General features: G+C 37.2%; 1 protein-coding gene across 2 annotated transcripts in view; it reads right to left on the bottom strand.

The window, feature by feature from the left end:
- The window catches only part of LMLN (leishmanolysin like peptidase), an 80,959-nt gene that overhangs the window by 17,147 nt on the left and 42,374 nt on the right, over positions 1-21,438 (bottom strand). For both annotated transcript variants that reach the window (XM_032869435.1, XM_032869436.1), the window contains exons 12-15: positions 15,241-15,351; positions 5,711-5,843; positions 3,526-3,685; positions 1,261-1,391 (exon numbers count right to left, since the gene is read on the bottom strand). In XM_032869435.1, coding sequence (XP_032725326.1) covers positions 1,261-1,391; positions 3,526-3,685; positions 5,711-5,843; positions 15,241-15,351 — 535 coding nt within the window. The remainder of the gene's footprint in view (positions 1-1,260; positions 1,392-3,525; positions 3,686-5,710; positions 5,844-15,240; positions 15,352-21,438) is intronic.

Here is a 21,438-nt window from a genome sequence, read left to right as displayed (position 1 = left end):
GCTCAGGTGGTAGAGCATGCAACTCTTGACTTCAGGGGTGTGAGTTTAAGCCCCAAATCATGGGTAGAGTTTAGTTAAAAAACAAAACAGAACAAGAGTAATTGTTATTATTGGAAAAATTTGGGAAAGGTGTTTTGCTCCACACTAAGTGAAGGCAGTAAAACAAAATTTTGTATTATGATTACAACTAGGTCAAAACTATGAATTTAATAAATACATAAATCTGCAATGTAATTTATCAGAAAATGGTTGCTAGATTACAGCTGTCAGATTATAGCTTAAAAGTTATGTATTTTGAATTGTCTTTTGTAAGATTTCAAAGATAATTTTATATGAATTGGATAAAATGTGAATTATATCTCAATAAAGCTATTATCAGTAACTTCAAAAGTAACAGTGAAATTATCAACTATAGAAGTCCATTTAGATCTTGCAGCTGAAATGGTACAAACAATTCTTATTTTTCAATTCTCAGGATCACACTTTCCTCCCTGAGATTCATAAGCAGAATACGTAATACTCTTTAAGTTGGATGCCCCTAAGTTACAGAATGCCTTTATCTTCATAAGTTTTTTTTTTTTTTATTTGATGGAGAGAGAGAGGAGGAGCAGGCAGAGGGAGAGGGAGAAGCAGGTTTCCCCACTGAGCAAGGAACCCGAAGCAGGGTCTCAATCCCAGGACCCTAGGATCATGACCTGACCTGAAGACAGACCAACTGAGCCACCCAGGTGTCCCTCTTAATAAGTTTCTAATAAGGTGATGCAGTCTTTTCAAATCAGAGTGCAAATGAGACAATTAAGAAAAAGTGGTTTGCTACCTTTGGATTTCTAATTACAAAGGAGAAAACCTATTATTAATCTGTAGCTGATTTATTAATTCTTAAATCCATACTTTCCTCAGATCTTATGAAATAAAATTGCAAATTTTTTCCATTACAAAGTAATATTTGTTCAAAAACAAAATTACATATATTCCATTATTTCCTTGGGATATATGTCCAAAGTAAAATTACCATAAAACTTGCTGATATATAATAATTATATGTTTTTGTAAACAAATGGAAAAAGGTGATTTCTCTCAAGGAAATGACAATATTTTCATGAAACATAAGCATCCAAGCTAATATTTACATAAATAAGTTGAAAGTATTAATCAGTACATTATATAAAAATATAAACGATTTTAAAATGTAAAAACCACTGATAACAAGATAAAATTATATAATATTTGAGAATAATTATTAACAATCATATAGTTTACCTGATAACATCCACTCCCCCAGTCTGGGTAACTCAGCTTCCTCTCACACTTTTCCATGACAAATGCTGATTTCTGAATTAGACAAACTGAATGAGGTCCATACTTTTCAGCACCATAGTTTTTAAAAAGATCTGAAGCGAACCAAAGAATTTCTCTTAAAAATTGACTTTTGGCTCAAAGAAGAAGTTGAAGCATTCCATTCTTATGGTTAAAAGTTGCTTTCAAAATGGAATATGTTAAATGGAAATTTTCAATTAAAAAAATCAAGAGAAATGGGCTCCAAAATCGAACTAGATTCTCAATAAAGGACTTAGTGGGAGGAAATTATTATATCAAAAATAGGAGATAAAACCGGCCTAAAGTATCTAAATGAGATTTACAGAGGAAATGGCACTAAAAATCATCTTTACTGGTTATCTAAATAGGAATCACCTCCGAGATGAAGCCAAGTAATTTATCTAACGAAGGCTTTTTTGTGGTGCTGCAGAAAGTTTTTACAAAGTGCTTATATTTTCATTGTATGCCATCTCCTGGAGGTCCATACCTAACATGCTGATGCAGTCTCAGACTGAGCACAACATGCAGAGATACAGGGTTAAAGGACCTCCAAATATCTAATAGACAAAGGAATGAGGCTCTTTACCCTGCTTAGCAATAATTTGTTCTCTTTAGGCTTAATACAATTTTCGTCTTTTGAAAGCAGAGGTCTTAAAGATAGGTATTTTATGTCAGTTTTGAAAAATCTTAATTACATAACCTAAGAAAGAAAATATAAAACAGAATAAAACTTTTTGAAAAAAATTTATGAATATCTCAAAGTCCTTGAAAAACAAAGTGATCCATGTCAAAAAAAGAAAAGGGGGTGGTTAGCTAACTACAGCCCTCAGGCCAATCCTGAAGGCTACCTGAAGGTTTTTATAAATAAAGTTTTATTGGAACACTGTCATTAATTTACATACTGTCTATAACTACTTTCACACTGTAACAGCAGAGTTCAGTAATTTCAACAGAGACCGCATGACCCACCAAGTTTAAAATATTTACTGTTTTTCTTAAAAAAAAAAATGTATTATCTTTCTCTTTACAATGAACATCTGCCAATTCCAGATTTAAAACAATAAAGTGTGATACCATATCATTGGCAAACCCATAATTGACAAATCTCTGCGTTTCTTGGCTTTAACATGGAACTGCTGAATAGTTAAAAGTTTTTAGACATTTATTGAATAGATGAGTGATGAAAAAAATGACTGTACAAATCCAGTTAAATCTACCAGGTTTAAAGATAAAAGGAAAACCATTTTGAAAATTAAAAATGTAAATAACAGAATCTGTAATAAAGTATGGAATAATTGGGGATTAAAAAGGACCAGGTTTTGGAGTAACTGGGTGATGGACATTGGGGAGGGTATGTGTTGTAATGATCACTGAGTATTATATAAGGCTGACAAATCACAGACCTATACCCCTGAAACAAATAATAGACTATATGTTAATTAATTGAATTTAAATTAAAAAAAGAAAAAAGGACCAGATTAGAAATTGTGACGAACACAGGGTAAAAAACTACCTATCGCTCTTTATGTACATATCAGATGTGATAACATTTTGTTTACAGAAGTGAATACCCAATTGGCAATATATCTTACCACAAGAGTATTATTCTGATATCCAGAGAATGACATGTTACTTCTAAATTACATAAAATGCACACTCCTCAGAAAAGAAAACATAGGATACCTAATATGATTTAATAAAAAGAGCTCTGCACTGGAGGACCTTAGGCTGGCACCAATTAATTGTATTACTTAGTGTCTCTTCGTTTACTTGTGACATTCAATATGTTCAGTGTGTCTCTCATCAGGTTTTTAGAAAAATAAAATGAAATTATAAAAATGAAAGTGCTTTGCAAATGGAAAGTGTCATGCAGATGTAAAGTACAACAAAAAAGTAGGGTGCACACATCTGCAAATATATCTAAACAACTAAATACTTGTTATGTGTCATAGTTCTAAGCATTTATTATATGAATTCATGTAATTCTCGCAAGTACTCTATAAGATAGGTATAATTATTCACTTGGTACAGAGGAAGAAACTGAGGTACAGAGAAGTTAAGTTACTTCTAACAAATGGATACCAGTGGAACCATAATACAAATTTAAATAGTCTGGCTCCTGGGTCTGTGCCCTTAATCCTTACTTTATATTGCTAATATGTAATTTTAATATATATATACAACATTTCTTTTCACTAGACTACTAACCTGGTTGATTTTCCAATATTCTACAATCTGAGCTGCGCTGATATTCACCACTTAAATGCCAACTGAATTCCTGACTGAAAGGGCAGTAGTCAGCAATTTCTACTGAACCACCATAATAAGGCAAATCTTCTGGAGGTATTCCACTTAGTTCATCGAAGTACTATTAAAAAAAAAATCGTTAGGAAGACAGGAAAGTAAGAAACATTCTGTATAATCAAAACAAAGTCCACAGGCAATTTATAGCAACCCTCTAATGCCATATAATATAAAAAAGATATCACTGTACTTTTCTTCATATATAATAGAATATAAAGACAATATACTACCTGAGCAGTATTTCAAGGTTGTTGTAGTTTTAGAAATAAGTAAGGTAAGTATCTTAGTCTAAGTTTTTTACTAGATGATAGATTTGACTAGTGTTTTAAAAAGATGAATAGGAAAAGTTTTAAGAGTTGAAAAAACACAAAACTAATCCAGAGAATTAAGATACTTTAAATATAATATACTTCAAGCGTTTTTAGAAGACTTAATTTATGTGTTGCTTTGATAAATTGGAAAAAAGTAAAACTATGATAATATGAATGAGATCATATATATAAAATACTTGGAGGGGTGCCTGGGTGACTTAGTTGGTTAAGCCATCTACCTTTCGCTCAGGTCATGATCTTGGGGTCCTGCACAGGAGGGGTCTGCTTCTCCCTCTCCCTCTGCCTCCTTCCCCGCCCCTGTCCCTTTGCCTCTCCTCTGCTCCAAGTCCCCCCGGCTCCCTTTCCTACTCCCGCTCCCCCAAATAAATAAATAAATAAATAAATAAAATCTTTAAAAAAAACCACTTGGAACACCAAAGGATTAAGGCACCAGATAAAACTTAAAGATTTCACATTTACAGCAACTCCTTGAATTATATTACTATGCCTAGAAATACAGTTGTCATCTTATGATATCTGAAGCATTCAGTGTGGTCATAAACATATGCAGGAAACTCAAAATTTAGCAGCAATCGTTTTAAATTATCTTCTAAGATACAACTTCTGACTATAGAATCCTTTATAAATGTCAGGCAGAACTGAGGTGTTTTAGAGATGGCCACTGCAGGAACAAACTTAAAGGTCCAATCAGAGATTCAGACTGAATATGTGGGACCATGTCCTTCACCTTTTTTTTTTCTGTTAGAGAGAGAGGAGGGTAAGATGGAGAGGGAGAAAGAGACTTTTTTCTTTTTTTTTTTAAAGATTTTATTTATTTGACAGAGAGAGAGAGACAGACAGACAGTGGGAGAGGGAACACAAGCAGGGGAAGTGGGAGTGGGAGAAGCAGACTTCTGCCAAGCAGGGAGCCCGATGTGGGGCTCGATCCCAGGACCCTGGGATCATGACCTGAGCTGAAGAAGACGCTTAACCATCTGAGCCACCCACACGCCCAAGAGAAAGACTCTTAAGCAGGTTCCATGCCCAGTGTGGAGCTCAGTGCTGGGCTAGATCTCACAACTCTGAGATCATGACCTGCGCTGAAATCAAAAGTCAGATGCTTAACTGACTGAACCACATAGACATCCCTCCTTCACCTTTTGGAATTCACCTGTCAAACTTTTTCTAAAGAAGAACTTCCAAGACTTTTAATTAATTGAATTAGAGTGTCTCAGTCATTTTCTTTGAAGAATTTTGTCCTTTTGTGTTAATTAGAGGAAACTAAAGATGAAGACTTTGGAAACAATTAGAAAAAAATACAAACTACCTGAAAATAGATCTGATAAATATTCTAAATGCCTTTTGCCATTACAAGACTTTGCTAGATATTAATTGTTGCTGATTAGCACATTGGGTTTAAAGAATTTTTAGAATTCTTCATTTTTTTTTTAACTTATAGAAAACAAATGGGGTCTTTCATAAGTTGAAAAACTCAAGAGAATTCACTCTTCTAACTCAAAATGGAGACTTCTCTTTAAAAAGTTGAGTTGAGGGGCGCCTGGGTGGCTCAGTGGTTAAATCCTCTGCCTTCAGCTCAGGTCATGATCTCAGGGTCCTGGGATCGAGTCCTGCATCGGGCTCTCTGCTCAGCAGCGAGCCTGCTTCCTCCTCTCTCTCTGCCTGCCTCTCTGCCTACTTGTGATCTGTCAAATTAAAAAAAAAAAAAAAATCTAAAAAGTTGAGTTGATTTCTAAAATTGTGCGCAAAACAAGTGTTACCTGGTACTCTGGAGGTAAAGGTTTTGAAAACTTCTGCAAATTACACACTGCAACTGCTCTCTGGTCCTGTCTGCAAGTTAACTGCAATGGATTACTTCTGAGTGTGTCACAGAAAGGGCTCAGTGTCTGTCTCCTGCACACAAAGATAAACACCATGGAATCAAACTCTAAAGAAAATAAAACAAATCCATTTTTGAGCTTATCTTTTCTATTATCATTTCAGTATACTTTTTAATAGCTTAATACTAAATGCTGCATCAGGTTATGAAGTTATTTTTAAAAGTGTAAAAAGAAATGCTTAATGTAGATATGAAAGATTAATGGTACATGCACTGTAACATTATTCCACCAGTATTAAACATGATTCTATTTATCTCTTTCTCAAATTTTGCCAGTAAAATGGGAGTTCTGCAGACCTGATCTGCATATTAAAAACAAATAATAAAATTTCTGATCTTGCTTAGAAATGCAAATCTTCATAACCAATATAATGGAGTCTAAGAAAGAGATGGAGATGGAGATGATGCACTTGTGTCCCGCAGCTACAAAGAATTTTTTCTATGCCACAATCTAGTTCAAAGACTCTCTTTTGACAGTTTATTAAACTGAGCACATTCACAATACATCTTGTTTTCATGTGCGAAATGAAGATTATGTGAATACTCCTAATTATTACAAGTTGTTCTGTTCTGTTAAACCTAATCTTGAAAGTACAATTTGGAAAAAGATGTCTTGTAATTTTCCAAAGACACTGGAATCTATTGCTTTGTTCTGTAGAAATAATCTTCAAATTAGTCATCTTATTGATAATTACAATATAAATTATATTAATATAATGGTAATGTTATAAATGAAATTCCAGTGTTCTTAAACAATATAAATCCTATTAAGACTGATTGCCAAATTGTAATAGGAATATTGCTATTTTTCCTCTTCTCCCATATGCTTGCTGGGGAAAAAAGCCTAGGTTAGATTTCTTATTTTAAGGAAAACTGATACTTGCTTCATTTAAGCTAACACAGTATAGCAATAAAACATCTCTAGGGGAGTTATAGCTTCTTGAGATAAAATATGTAAAAGACCTACCACAGTCTTTGATAAACATGAAGCAGCACAGTGTAACAGGAAAGCAAAGATCTAGAAGTCTTCACATAGGCTTGGTTTCAAATACTAGCTTATTTGATGTTTATTTAATTCTCCTGAGCTTCAGCTATAAAGTGCTCCATGTCTAGCACATACAAGTTACTCAATAAATATAATTTCACTGTCCATACCACTTGTATAAAATCTTTATATAAGGCAATTTTATAGCTTTCTATGATAAAGTTTCCAATGAAAATGACCAGTAGTTCTTACTAAGTCACTTCCTCAATGCCACAAAATTCATTTCCTTTTTCTCTAACATAATACATAATTTACCTTGAATTAAAATATGAGTTTCGGCTAACTGGATAAAGAAGAATAAGGAACTTAAAAAATACTGATTTAAAAAGCTCCAAAGTTAGAGTTGTTCAAGATTCATGGCATATAATTCTACAGCAGTTCGGCTTATAGAACTTTCTGCAGAGTGCTGTCCAATATGTCTAATCATATAGTGGCTATTAACCACTGTTCACAATAGCAATGTCCACAATCGCCAAACTGTGAAAAGAGCCAAGATGCCCTTCAGCAGACGAATGGATAAAGAAGATATGGTCCATATATACCATGGAGTATTATGCCTCCATCAGAAAGGATGAATACCCAACTTTTTTATCAACATGGATGGGACTGGAGGAGATTATGCTGAGTGAAATAAGTCAAGCAGAGAAAGTCAATTATCATATGGTTTCACATACTTGTGGAGCAGAAGGAATAACATGGAAGACATTAGGAGAAGGAAAGGAAAAGTGATTGGGGGAAATTGGAGGGGGAGAAGAACCATGAGAGACTGTGAACTCTGAGAAACAACCGGGGGGTTTGGGGGGGGGGGGGGGGGGGGGATGGATGAGTCTGGTAGTGGGCACCAGGAGGAGGACACGTATTACATGGAACACTGGGTGTGGTGCATAAACAATGAATCTTGGAACACTGAAAAAACAGAATAAAATTTTTCTTAAAAATCACAGAGAAAAAAGAAAATCCTGAAAGCAGCTCCAGACAAGAGGTCTGTAACCTACAATGGTAGAAACATTAGAGCGGCAGCAGACCTATCCACAGAGACCTGGCAGGCCAGAAAGGACTGGCATGATATTTTCAGGGTACTAAACTAGAAAAATATGCCGCCAAGAATACTATAACCAGCTAGGCTGTCATCAAAAATAGCAGAAGAGACAAAAAGCTTCCAGGACAAACAGAAACTGAAAGAATTTGTGATCATCAAACCAGCCCTACAAGAAATATTGAAAGGGTCCTCTAAGCAAAGAGAGAGCCCAGAAGTAACAGAGACCAGAAAGGAACAGAGACAATATACAATAACAGTCACCTTACAGACAATACAATGGCACTAAATTCATAACTTTCAATAGTCACCCTGAATGTAAACGGGCTAAATGCCCCAATCAAAAGACAAAGGGTATCAGACTGGATAAAAAAGCAAGACCCATTTATATACTATCTGCAAGAGACTCATTTTGGACCCAGAGACACCTCCAGATTGAAAGTGAGGGGGATGGAAACCATTTCTCATGCTAATAGGCATCAAAAGAAAGCTGGGATGGCAATCCTTAAATCAGACAAATTAGATTTTAAACTAAAGACTGTAATAACAGATGAGGAAGGACACTGCATCATACTTAGAGGGTCTATCCAACAAGATCTAACAACTGTAAATATTTATGCCCCTAACATTGGAGAAGCCAATTAATAACAAAATCAAAGAAACACATCAATAATAATACAATAATAGTACAGGACAGTAACACCCCTCTCACTGTAATGGACAGATCATCTAAGCAAAAGATCAACAAGGAAATAAGGGCCTCGAATGAAACACTGGACCAGATGAGCTTCAGAGATATATTCAGAATATTCCATCCCAAAGCAACAGAACACACACTTTTCTCTCTAGTGCACATGGAACATTCACCAAAATAGATCACATACTGAGTCACAAATCAGGTCTCAACCAGTACCAAAAGATTACGGTCATTTCCTGCATATTTTCAGACCACACAGTGCTCTGAAACTCGACCTTAATCACAAGAGAACTCAAATACACGGAGGCTAAAGAGTATCCTACTAAAGAACAAATGGGTCAACCAGGAAATTAAAGAAGAATTAAAAAAAAAGTCACGGAGGGGCGCCTGGGTGGCTCAGTGGGTTAAGCCTCTGCCTTCGGCTCAGGTCATGATCCCAGGGTGCTGGGATCGAGCTCCATATCGGGCTCTCTGCTCAGCAGAGAGCCTGCTTCCTCCTCTCTCTCTGCCTTCCACTCTACTTGTGATCTCTGTCTGTCAAATAAATAAATAAAATCTTAAAAAAAAAAAGTCATGGAAACAAATGAAAATGAAAACACAACTTTTCAAAATCCTTGGGATGCAGCAAAAGGGGTCCTAAGAGGAAAGTACATAGCACTACAAGCCTTTCTCAAGAAAGAAAGGTCTCAAATACAAGACCTAATCCTATACCTTAAGGAGTTGGAAAATAACAGCAAAGAAAGCCTAAACACAGCAGAAGAGAAATAACAAAGATTAGAGCAGAAGTCAATGAAATATAAACTAAATAAACTGTAGAAAAGATTAACAAAACTAGGAGCTGGTTCTTTGAAAGAATTAGTAAGTATGGACAAACCACCTCTGGCCAGACCTATCAAAAAGAAAAGAGGACAGATCACAACCAACACTGAAGAAATACAAACAACTATAAGAACATATTATGAGTAACTCTATGCCATCAATTTAGACAACCTGGAAGAAATGGATGCATTCTTAGAGATGTATAAACTACCAAAACTGAACCAGGAAGAAACTGAAAATCTGAACGGACCCATAACCAACAAGGAAATTGAAGAAGTAATCAAAAACCCCCCAAAAAACAAGGGCCCAGGATCAGATGGCTCTCCAGGGGAATTCTACCAAACATTTATTTTTTAAGATTTTATTTATTTATTTAACAGAGAGGGGGTGGGGGGAAGCAGGCTCCATGCTGAGCAGAAAGCCCAATGTGGGGTTCGATCCCAGGACCCTGAGATCATGACCTGAGCCGAAGGCAGAGGCTTAACCCACTGAGCCACCCAGGCGCCCCATCTACCAAACATTTAAAGAAAAATTATTACCTATTCTTCTGAAACTGTTCCAAAAAACAGATATGGGGGCATATGAGCTGAGCAGAGAGCCCGCTTTCCCCACCCCTGCCTGCCTCTCTTCCTACTTGTGATCTCTCTCTGTCACATAAATAAATAAATAAAAACAAAACAAAAAAAAAAACACCCAACAAACAGATATGGAAGGAAAACTTCCAAACCCATTTTACAAGGTCAGCATTACCTTGATCTCAAAACGAGATAAAGACTCCACCAAAAAGGATATTTACAGACCAATATCCCTGGTGAACATGGATGCAAAAATTTTGACCAAAATACTAGCCAGTAGGATCCAACAGTACATTAAAAGGATTATTCACCAAGACCAAGTGGGATTTATTCCTGGGCTGCAAGGTTGGTTCAACATCCACAAATCAATCAATGTCATACACTAAATTAATCAAAGGAGAAGAACCATATGATCCTCTCAATAGATGCAGAACAAGCTTTGACAAAGTATAGCATCCTTTCTTTTTTTAAAAAATATTTTATTTATTTGAGAGAGAGAGAGAGAAATAGTGACAGAGAGCATGAGTAGGGAGGAAAGGAGAAGCAGACTCCCTACTAAGGAGGGAGCATAACGTGGGACTCGATTCCAGGATCCTGGGACCATGACCTGAGCTGAAGCAGATGCCAACTGACTGAGACAACCAGGCTCCCCTCCTACCTTGATTAAAACTCTTCTCAGTGTAGAGATAGAGGTTATATACCTCAATATCATAAAAGCCATCTATGAAAAGCCCACAGTGAGTATCATTCTTAGTGGGGAAATACTGAAAGCTTTTCCCCTAAGGTCAGGAATACAGTACGGATGGCCACTATCATCATTGCTATTCAAAACAGTACTGGAAGTCCAAGCCTCAGCAATCAGACAACAAAAAGAAATAAAAGCCATCTGAATCCACAAAGAAGAAGTCAAACTCTCACTCTTTGCAGATGATATGATACTTTATGTGCGAAATCCAAAAGAATCCATTCCATAACTGCTAGAACTCATACAGGAATTCAGTAAAGTGGCAGGATATAAAATCAATGCACAGAAATCAGTTGCATTTCTATACACTAACAACAAGACAGAAGAAAGATAAATTAAGGAGTCGATCCCATTTATAATTGCACCCAAAACCACAGGATACCTAGGAACACATCTAGCCAAAAAGGCAAAGAATCTATACTCAAAAAACTATAAAGTACTCGTGAAAGAAATTGAGGAAGACACACAGAAATGGAAAAATGTTCCATGCTCATGGAATGGAAGAACAAATATTGTTAAAATGTCTATGCTAGAATGATCTACATATTCAATGCAATCCCTATCAAAATACCATCAATGTTTTTCACAGAACTGGAACAAATAATCCTACAATTTGTATGGAACCAGAAAAGACCCTGAATAGCCAGAGGAATGTTGAAACAGAAAACCAAGGCTGGTGGCATCACAATTCTGGACTTCAAGCTCTACCACAAAGCTGTAATAATCAAGACAGTATGGTACTGGCACAAAAACAGACACATAGATCAATGGAACAGAACAGAGAACTCAGAAATGGACACTGAACTCTATGGTCAACTAATATTCAACAAAGCAGGAAAGAATATTCAATGGAAAAAAAGACAATCTCTTCAACAAATGGTGTTGGAAAAATTGGACAGCCACAAGTGGAAGAATGAAAATAGACCATTTTCTTACACCATATACAAAAATAGACTCAAAATGGATGAAAGACTTAAAGGTGAGGCAGGTATCCATCAAAATACTAGAAGAAAACACAGGTAGCAACCTCTTTGACTTCCGCTCTAACAAGTTCTTCCCACACACATCACCAAAGGCAAAGTAAACAAAAGCAAAAGTGAACTGGACTGGGACTTGATCAAGATAAAAAGCTTTTGCATAGCAAAGGAAACAATCGACAAAACCAAAAGACAACCAACTGAATGGGCGAATATCTTTGTAAACGACAAATCAGATAAAGGGTTAGTATCCAAAATCTATGAAGAACTTATCAAACTCAACACCCAAAGAACAAATAAACCAATCCAGAAAGGGGAAGAAGACATGAACAGACATTTCTGCAAAAAAGACATTCAAATGGCCAACAGACACATTGGTGGATAACTGGGCTCTGAGAGGTCATCCTTTGCCAGAAGCATTTACTTAGAAACCAGTGTAAAGAATGAGCAGGGTGCCTGGGTGGCTCAGTGGGTTAAGCCTCTGCCTTCGGCTCAGGTCATGATCTCAGGGTCCTGGGATGGAGCCCCACATCGGGCTCTCTGCTCAGCAGGGAGCCTGCTTCCCCCTCTCTCTCTGCCTGCCTCTCTGCCTACTTGTGATCTGTCAAATAAATAAATAAATAAAATCTTAAAAAAAAAAAAAAAAGCTCAATAGAGCTAAGATGTCAATTCTCCTAAAATTGATATATAAGTTTAACACAATTCATAGAAAAATCCCAGCAAGATTTTTTGTAGACAGGGTTATTCTGAAATTTTATGAAAGGCAAAGGAACTAGAACAGCTAAGATAATTTAAAAAAGAGTAAAGTAGATCAGCTTACAGATTTTAAGACATAGTATCGCTACAGTAATCAAGGACTGTGCAGTATTAATGAAGTGACAGACACATAGACCAATGGAACAGGAAGCGAGAGCACAGAAATAGACCCATATAAAGACAACCAGCTGATTCTCTGACAAATGCAAGAAAGCAATTTAATAAAAGAAAGACAGCCTTTTCAACAAATGTTGCTGGAGCAACTGAACATCCATACACAAAACAAAGAACCTTGATCTAAGTCTCCCACTTTATACAAAAATTAATTCAAAACGGATCTCTGACTGCAATATACAACATAAAGCAATTAAATTTTTGAAAAAGAAATACAAGAATCTTTGAGATTTAGGGCTTTGCCATTGACTTGATATTGAAAGTATGTCTCAGAAAAGGACATATTGATGATCTGGACTTCACCAAAGTTAAAAACCTTTTACTCTACAAAAGACCCTATTAAGAGAATAAAAAGAAAAATTATGGATTAGGAGAAAATGTATGCAAACCACATATCTGACAAATGACTAGTACTTAGACTATACTAAAAACTTTCAAAACTTAACAGTAAAAAAAAAAAAAAAAGAAAGAAAGAGAAAAGCAAACATTTCAATTAGAAAATTGGCCTAAGACATGAAGAGGTATCTCATCAAAGAGGCTATACAGACATCAAATAAGCACATGAATAAGATATTCAACATCATTAGGCATTAGGGAAATGCAAAGTAAAACCACAATGAGATATCACTACCATCTTTCAGAGTAACTAAAATAAAAAACAGTGACAACATTAAATGCTGACAAGGATGTGGAAAAACTGTCATCACTTATACATTGCTGGTAGAATATAAAATGGTATAGCCATTTTGGAAAAGAATACTGGAGCTCTGGAAAAGAGTTCAGCAGTTCCTTAGAGAACTAAACTTCCAACTACCGTATGACTCAGCAATTGCTTATCTTGGAGAAATGAAGATTTCTTTCCACACAAAAACCTGCACACAAATGTTTACAGCAGCTTTATTCATAATAGTCCAAAACTGGAAACAACCTAGGTATCCTCCCACATGTGAATGTTTAGGGCACCTGGGTGGCTCAGTCCATTAAGCAGCTGCCTTCAGCTCAGGTCATGATCTCAGGGTCCTGGGATGAGCCTGTTAACAGGCTCCCTACTCAGTGGGTAGTCCGTATCTCCCTCTATCCTTATCGCCTGTTTGTGATCTCTCTCTCTCACTCTTTCAAATAAATCTTTAAAACAACAACAACAAAACATGTGAATGCTTAAACAAACTGTGGTACATCCATATCATGGAATATTATTCAGCTATTAACTCGAGGAAACTACTGATATACACAACCCAGAAAATCATGTGGAGTGAAAAAAGTCAGCCCCAACAGGTTATATATAGAATCAATTTATATAACATTCTTTAAATGGCAAAATTATAGAAATGAAGAACAGATTAGTGGTTTCCAGGGGCTTAAGAGGGGCTGGAGTGGGAGGGAAGTAGTATAAATCTATAAAATGGCAACATGAAGCATTCCTGTGGTACTGAAATGTTCTGTGTCTGATTGTATCAACATCAACATCCTGGCTGTGTTACTATACTACAGTTATTACAAGATGCTACCAATTAAGAAAACTGGATAAAGTATATATGAAATCTCTGTATATTTCTTTAAAACTACATGTAAACCTATAATTATCTCAAAATAAAAAGTTAAAAAATATACATTTACAAGGGTACCTGCTGGCTCAGTCCATGAAATGTGAGGCTTTTTTTTTTTTTTAAGATTTTATTTATTTATTCATCAGAGAGAGAGAGAGAGAACAAACACGCAGAAGGAGAAGCAGGCTCCCTGCTGAGCAAGGAACCCAATGCAGGACTCGATCCCAGAATCCTGGGATCATGACCTGAGCCGAACACAGCCACTTAACCAACTGAGACACCCAAGAGTCCCGAAATGTGAGGCTCTCGATCTCAGGGTTATTTCAAGCTTCACAGTGGGCATAGAGCTTACTTAAAAAAAAAAAAAAATGCATAAACATATGAATATGTGGGTATACACATCCCTCAAACTTGATGAGTGGACTTTTAAAAAGTTTGCTAGGTGATTTTGATTTTCATCTAGATTTGAGAGCCATTATTCAAAAGTATTTTCATGTTTTTAGATACTGAATCAACAGCTGAATCTATGCTTATGAGTGCATTCTCTGAAGAAAATAGTAAGGATGATAGAATATGCAAAAATTTTATAGTTTATAATTTATTCATTATAAACTAAATAGAAATGCTTATGGCTCTCATTCCCATATTGTGGATTCTTTTTGTATATGATTTAAAACAATAATGTATCGGGACGCCTGGGTGGCTCAGGTGGTTAAGCAGCTGCCTTCAGCTCAGGTCATGATCCCAGCGTCCTTAGATCAAGTCCCACATAGGGCTGCTTCTCCCTCTGCCTCTGCCTGCCACTCTGTCTGCCTGTGCTCACTCTCTCTGATAAATAAATAAATAAATAATCTTAAAAAAAACAATAATGTATCTACTTATTATATTACCACGAAGAACCACAGATGGTTTTCTGTACATTTTGAAATTGAACTGTTTAGGTAACATTTTCAAAATAGTGACATTTTAGGTTTAGGATAAAGAACAAAATCAGAAATCAACCATGTTATCAAAGATATAATGAGGAAATGTGTTCTTACTTTTGTTTCTGCTGGTCAATCCAGAATTTGCAGCTCTTCCTGACAAAGTCACAGCCCATTCCTCGGCCCCAGTCTAACTTCTCAGCCATACTGTAATTAGCCTTATACCAGCTGTGGAAATAATTCAAATAAAGAAGTTATTACTGTCATTTTAAAAACAATTCGAGCATACTAATTACGAATCTCAACAATGAGTAAACCAGTACCTCAAGACAGAGAAGCATTTACAAGCAAAGCACTTATACATGGGAACTGTTGCACAAAATCATGTAAAATAAGCACTGGGACACTTGTCTTATGGTGAGGGTACTTTTGTATTTGAAAAAAAAGAAAAAACCAAAATATGTTGTCACTGTAATTTTCAAAAATGACAGAAGTCACAGAGTAGAAAGTGGTTAAGGTGTGAGACAAAGGGATTAGGGGCCAAAGAAATAAAAAGAGAATGAGAAAAAAAGACAAGGGAGTAAACTAAGGAAGAAATAGTGGACTTACTAGTTGGATAAACATTACCTAATCTGATTCAGTTGGCCCTAGTTTCTTGCTTTGTGGCCTTGAATTCGTGATAGTCCATCAATATAGGTTCTGCTTGTGACTAAAAATTACACTATTATAATAAGACATATGAATATTTTTGTCTAAAATTAAATTTTTTTTAAAATGTTCTAATTTCAGAAAATAAAACCCACATTTATTTGGTTTCCTGGCAAATTTATTTATTATTTTTTTAAAGATTGTATTTATTTACTTGACAGACAGAGATAACAAGTAGGCAGAGAGGCAGGCAGAGAGAGAGGAGAAAGCAGGCTCCCCGCTGAGCAGAGAGCCCTAAACAGGGCTCCATCCCAGGACCCTGGGATCATGACCTGAGCTGAAGGCAGAGGCTAAACCCACTGAGCCACCCAGGTGCCCCAGTTTCCTGGCAAATTTAATCAAAGCCTAGGAACCTACTTTTATTAGTTTTTCTTTTTCAAGATTTTATTTGAGAGAGAGAGAGAGCATGAGAAAGAGCACAAGCAGGAAGAGCGGCAGAGGGAAAGGGAGAAGCAGGCTCCACGCTTAGCAGAGAGCCTGATGTGGGACTCAATACCAGGACCCTGGGATCATGACCTGAGCCAAAGGCAGACACTTAACCAACTGAGCCACCCAGGTGCCCCTTTCTTCTTTATTCTTAATAATAAGATTAGTTGGGGCACCTGGGTGGCTCAGTGGGTTAAAGCCTCTGCCTTCAGCTCAGGTCATGATCCCAGGGTCCTGGGATGGAGCCCTGCATCGGGCTCTCTGCTCAGCAGGGAGCCTGCTTCCTCCTCTCTCTGCCTGCTTCTCTGTGTACTTGTGATCTCTGTCTGTCAAATAAATAAATAAAAATCTTTAAAAAAAATAAGATTAGTTTACAAAAACTATAAAATTATAAAAAATAGATTCTGACCATATATACACACACGCACACACACACACACACACATATGTGTATATATATATTTGTTTGAGAGACAGTGAGAGTGAGCACATTCATGCTAGAGTTTGGAGCAGAGGGTGAGGGAGAGGAGGGGGGAAGAATCTCAAGCAGTCTTGGTATGAGCCTGATGTGGGGCTCAATCTCATGCCCTGGAGATCATGACCTGAACTGAAACCAAGAGTTGACGCTTAACTGACTGAGCCACCCATGTGCCCCAGTTTCTAAACTTTTCATATTATATCTGTCCCTTTAGCATTACCAAAACAGTACATAAAAACAAAGGCTCAAAGATCAAGGGAATGACAAGAATTTTTCTCTCCATTCCAGCTACCTTCCCACAAAATCAAAATAAAAAAAGGAGCATCTTCAAAACATTCTCCTTTTTAAATTTTAATTTAAAATTTTTTTGAAGATTTTATTTATTTAGGGGTGGCTGGGTGGCTCAGTGGATTAAGCCGCTGCCTTCAGCTCAGGTCATGATCTCAGGGTCCTGGGATCGAGCCCCGAATCGGGCTCTCTGCTCATCAGGGAGCCTGCTTCCTCCTCTCTCTCTGCCTGACTCTCTGCCTACTTGTAATCTCTCTTTCTCTGTCAAATAAATAAATAAAATCTTAAAAAAAAAAAGATTTTATTTATTTGAACGAGAGAGAGCACATGGTGGGGGCGGATGGAGAGAGAGAGGGAGAAACTGAGAGAGACACTAAAGATATGAATCTCAGCATTCCAATAACCAAAATGCCAGCAGCCTCTGCAGCTATAACGTGACTTATGTTAATCAGTTAATGTAGGTCAAGTTGTCCAGATAGTAACAGATGCCCTCAGTATTGCACACTAGCAGTCATTTTAGCAGTGCCTAGGTTAGCCACTCCTTCTCCCTATGGATAAAATGTAAAGTAATAAGATTTCCTTGGGAATTAACATATCTAATATAGGTTGAGTACAGAGCATAGTATCAGCACTATGTCACTCAATTGCCAGCTAAGTACTCCACCTACATTTCTTGAAACCCTCCCGATACCTTCTTTGCAGCTCTTCCTATGCTATGAGTCAACAGTTATTAAGCACTTCTTCTATGGTAGGCCCTTTGTTTAATGATAAGGCTCTACCAGTGAATAAACAGACACAGCTCCTCCCTTCATGAAGGTTATAATCTAGTGGGGAATACCCGATGGAGGTTTTAAAAAAAATTACAACTGGGATGAATGCTACAGAGATTAAGTATAAACTGGTAATAGCAGCACATTAATAGGAAAATCTACATTAGTCTGGGGAATTAGGAAAGATCTGAGGAAGCAGTTTTAAGCTAAACCCAAAGGATGAGCTCGAGTTAGCTGAGGGAGCAGGGGAAGTACTGGAAACAGAGTTTCTTAGGGGCATTAGAGGGTTGTGAAATCAATTTATTGTATCTTAATATTTATTTCTCATTCTTCTAAAAATCAATAAAATAGGAAAAAAAAGAACTGCATTGTTGGTAGTAGGGTAAATATATTTCCATGAACTTTGGTTCAGTTTTGTATACAATAGCTAATACCTGAGTTGGCACCTACATGGGCCAAACACTTTACTAAGGACTTTACATGTATTAACTCACAAAACACTGAGGTAGGTATCACATTTTACCCTTATTTTACAGATGAGAGAACTGAGGGAAAGAAACAGCAAGTAAGTAGCAAAGATGGGACTTCAATCTAGGGTTCTGGTTTCAATGTCAACGTTCTTTACAAAAAATTGGGATACAATTCATATCTTATAAAATTCACCCTTATAATGTATATAATTCAATGTTTTTAGTATATTCACCGGGTAGTACAACCACTACCATTACAGGCATATCTCATTTTCTTGCATTCCACTTTATAACATTTTGCAGATACTGTCTTTTTATTGTTACAAATTCAAGGTTTGTGGCAACCTTGTGCCAACCAAGTCTACTGGCACCATTTTTCTGACAGCATTGGCTAACTTCCTGTCTTTGTATCACACATTGGTAACTTTCACAGTATTTTGAACTTTTTCATGATTATTATATTTGTAATGGTAATCTGTGACCAGTGATCTCTCGTGTTACTATTGTAATGGTCTTGGGGCACCAGGAACCACACCTATACGACAATAAATGTGTGTACTCTGACTCCTGCACTGACTGTTCCCAGTCTCTCTCCCTTTCCTCAGGCCTCTCTATTCCCTGAGACACAACAATATTGAAATTATGCCAATTAATACCCTATGGTGGGCTGCCTGGGTGGCTCAGTTGTTAAGCATCCAACTTTTGATTTTGGCTCAGGTCATGACCTCAGTGTCTGGGATCAAGCCCCATGTCAGACTCTGGACTCAGCACAGAGTGTCCTTCCCCCTCTCCTTCTACTCTTCTTCCCACTCATGCTCTTCTCTCAAATAAGCAAATAAATCTTAAAAAAAGAAAATAACCTAATGTGGCCTTCCAAGTGTTCAAGTGAAAGGAAGAATCATGGGTGCCTGGGTGGCTCAGTGGGTTAAAGCCTCTGCCTTTCACTCAGGTCATGATCCCAGGGTCCTGGGATGAAGCCCTGCAGCAGGCTCTCTGCTCAGCAGGGAGCCTGATCCTCCCCAGCACTGACACCCCCCACCCCACCCCCGCTCTGCCTGCCTCTCTGCCTACTTGTGATCTCAGTCTGTCAAATAAATAAACTTTTTTTTTTTTTTTTAAAGATTGTATTTATTTGCTTGACACACAGAGAGAGATCACAAGTAGGCAGAGAGGCAGGGGTGCCTGGGTGGCTCAGTGGGTTAAGCCTCTGCCTTCGGCCCAGGTCATGATCCCAGGGTTCTGGGATCGAGCCCCGCATCGGGCTCTCTGCTCAGCAGGGACCCTGCTTCCCTCTTTCCCTCTAGCTGCCTCTCTGTCTACTTGTGATCTCTCTCTCTCTGTCAAATAAATAAACTCTTTAAAAAAAAAAAAAAAGGTAGAATCACATGTTTCTCACTAAATCAAAAGCTAGATATGATTTAGCTTAATGAGGAAGGCATGTCAAAAGCTGAGAGAAGCCAAAAGCTAGGCCTCTTGCACCAATTAGATAAGCTGTGAATACAAAGGAAAAGTTCTTGAAGGAAATGAAAAGTGATATTACAATGAATACATGAATAATAAAGAAAGTCAACAGCCTTATTGCTGATAATGAAGAAAGTTCGAGTGGTCTGAAAGAATTCTACTGTGGGTAAAATGCTATCAAACAGCATCCCATGCTACAGAGAAGTTATTCATTAAAGGAAGAGTCCAACAGTGTGACGAACTTCATTGTCTTCTCTTAAGAAATTGTCACAACCACCCCAACCTTTACTGCCCACTGCCCTCATTAGCCAGCAGCAATCAACTGACTGAGCCACCTAGGCACCCCATATTTTTAAATTATGGTATGTACATTGTGGGGTGCCTGGCTGGTTCAGTCAGTACAGCATGCAACTCTTTATCTCAGGGTCATGAGTTCAAGCCCCACAATGGGTGCAGAGATCACTTTAAAAAAATAAAAAGGTATGTACGTTGTTTTTTTAGATATAATGCTATTGCGCACTTAACAGACTACTGTGTATTTATATTTACTGGGAAACAAACCAAAAAATTCATTTGATTTGCTTTAGTTAGTTGAATGGTCTGGAACCAAACATGGTATTTTTCTAAGGCAAACCTATATCTAATTTCAGAACATTTACAACACCCCTCAAAAAACTATGTCCCCATAGTAATCACTAATAATTACTTGTGATCTCAGGGTCAAGAGATCAAGCCCTGTGTCAGGCTCTGCGCTCATTGTGGAGTCTGTTTCAGATTCTCTCTCCCTATCCCTCTGCCCCTCCTGCTTGTGCCCTCTCTCTAAATTAAATAAGTAAATCCTAAAAAAGAAAAAAAGAGAGAGAGATACTAAAGTGGCTATACCATTTTGCATTCCCACCAACAATGAGTGAGAGTTCCTGTTGCTCCATGTCTCTGGCAGCATTTGGTGTTGTCCGTGTTCCAGATTTTGGCCATTCTAACAGGTGTGTAGTAGTATTTCATTGTTATTTTAATTTGCATTTCCCTGATGACCCTTTTTTTCCCCTGCTTTTTCTTTAATAGGATTGCCATCTTCCCTGATATAGGATTAGGTGCCTTCTTAATGGCACCAAATCTACTTTTCTGTTGCCACCAGATAGCATCCTAGGATAGAACTCTGATTACCAGTCATGTTCACAGAGTACTGTTCTTAAGTATAGTACAGCTAACTCATGGTTGGGCCATAATTAATGGATAATGGTCTTTTCAAAAAATGGATTAATGTACATATCTAAACCACATTAAATTTTAAACTTAGAAGTTCACAAACAGGGGCACCTAGGTGGCTCAATTGTTGGGCATCTGTCTTCAGCTCATGTTATGATTCCAGGGTCCTGGGACTGAACCCCTTATCTTGGGATCGCGCCCAGTATCAGGCTCCCTGATCAGCGGGAAGCCTGCTTCTCCTTCTCCCTCTCCCTCTCCCCTGGCTTGTGTTCCCTCTCTTGCTGTCTCTCTCTCTGTCAAATAAATAAATAAATCATAAAAAAATAAAAAAACTTAAGAAAAAACAAAAAAATTCAAAAAAGAGTTCACATATAGTCTATTTCTTTCCTATAGTTGCTATCACTCCAAATTATAGTTTTGAAATCCAGAAGTGGGAAGAATCCTACTGTTGATGCTTCTTTCTTTTTTTCCTTCCTTCCAATCTCCTTCTCTTCCCCTTTTATTTCTT

The sequence above is a fragment of the Lontra canadensis genome, unplaced genomic scaffold (assembly GCF_010015895.1).
Source record: "Lontra canadensis isolate GAN:19392208 unplaced genomic scaffold, GSC_riverotter_1.0 scaffold38, whole genome shotgun sequence".
Classification (NCBI taxonomy): domain Eukaryota; kingdom Metazoa; phylum Chordata; class Mammalia; order Carnivora; family Mustelidae; genus Lontra; species Lontra canadensis.
This window is presented reverse-complemented; position numbering and strand designations above follow the sequence as displayed.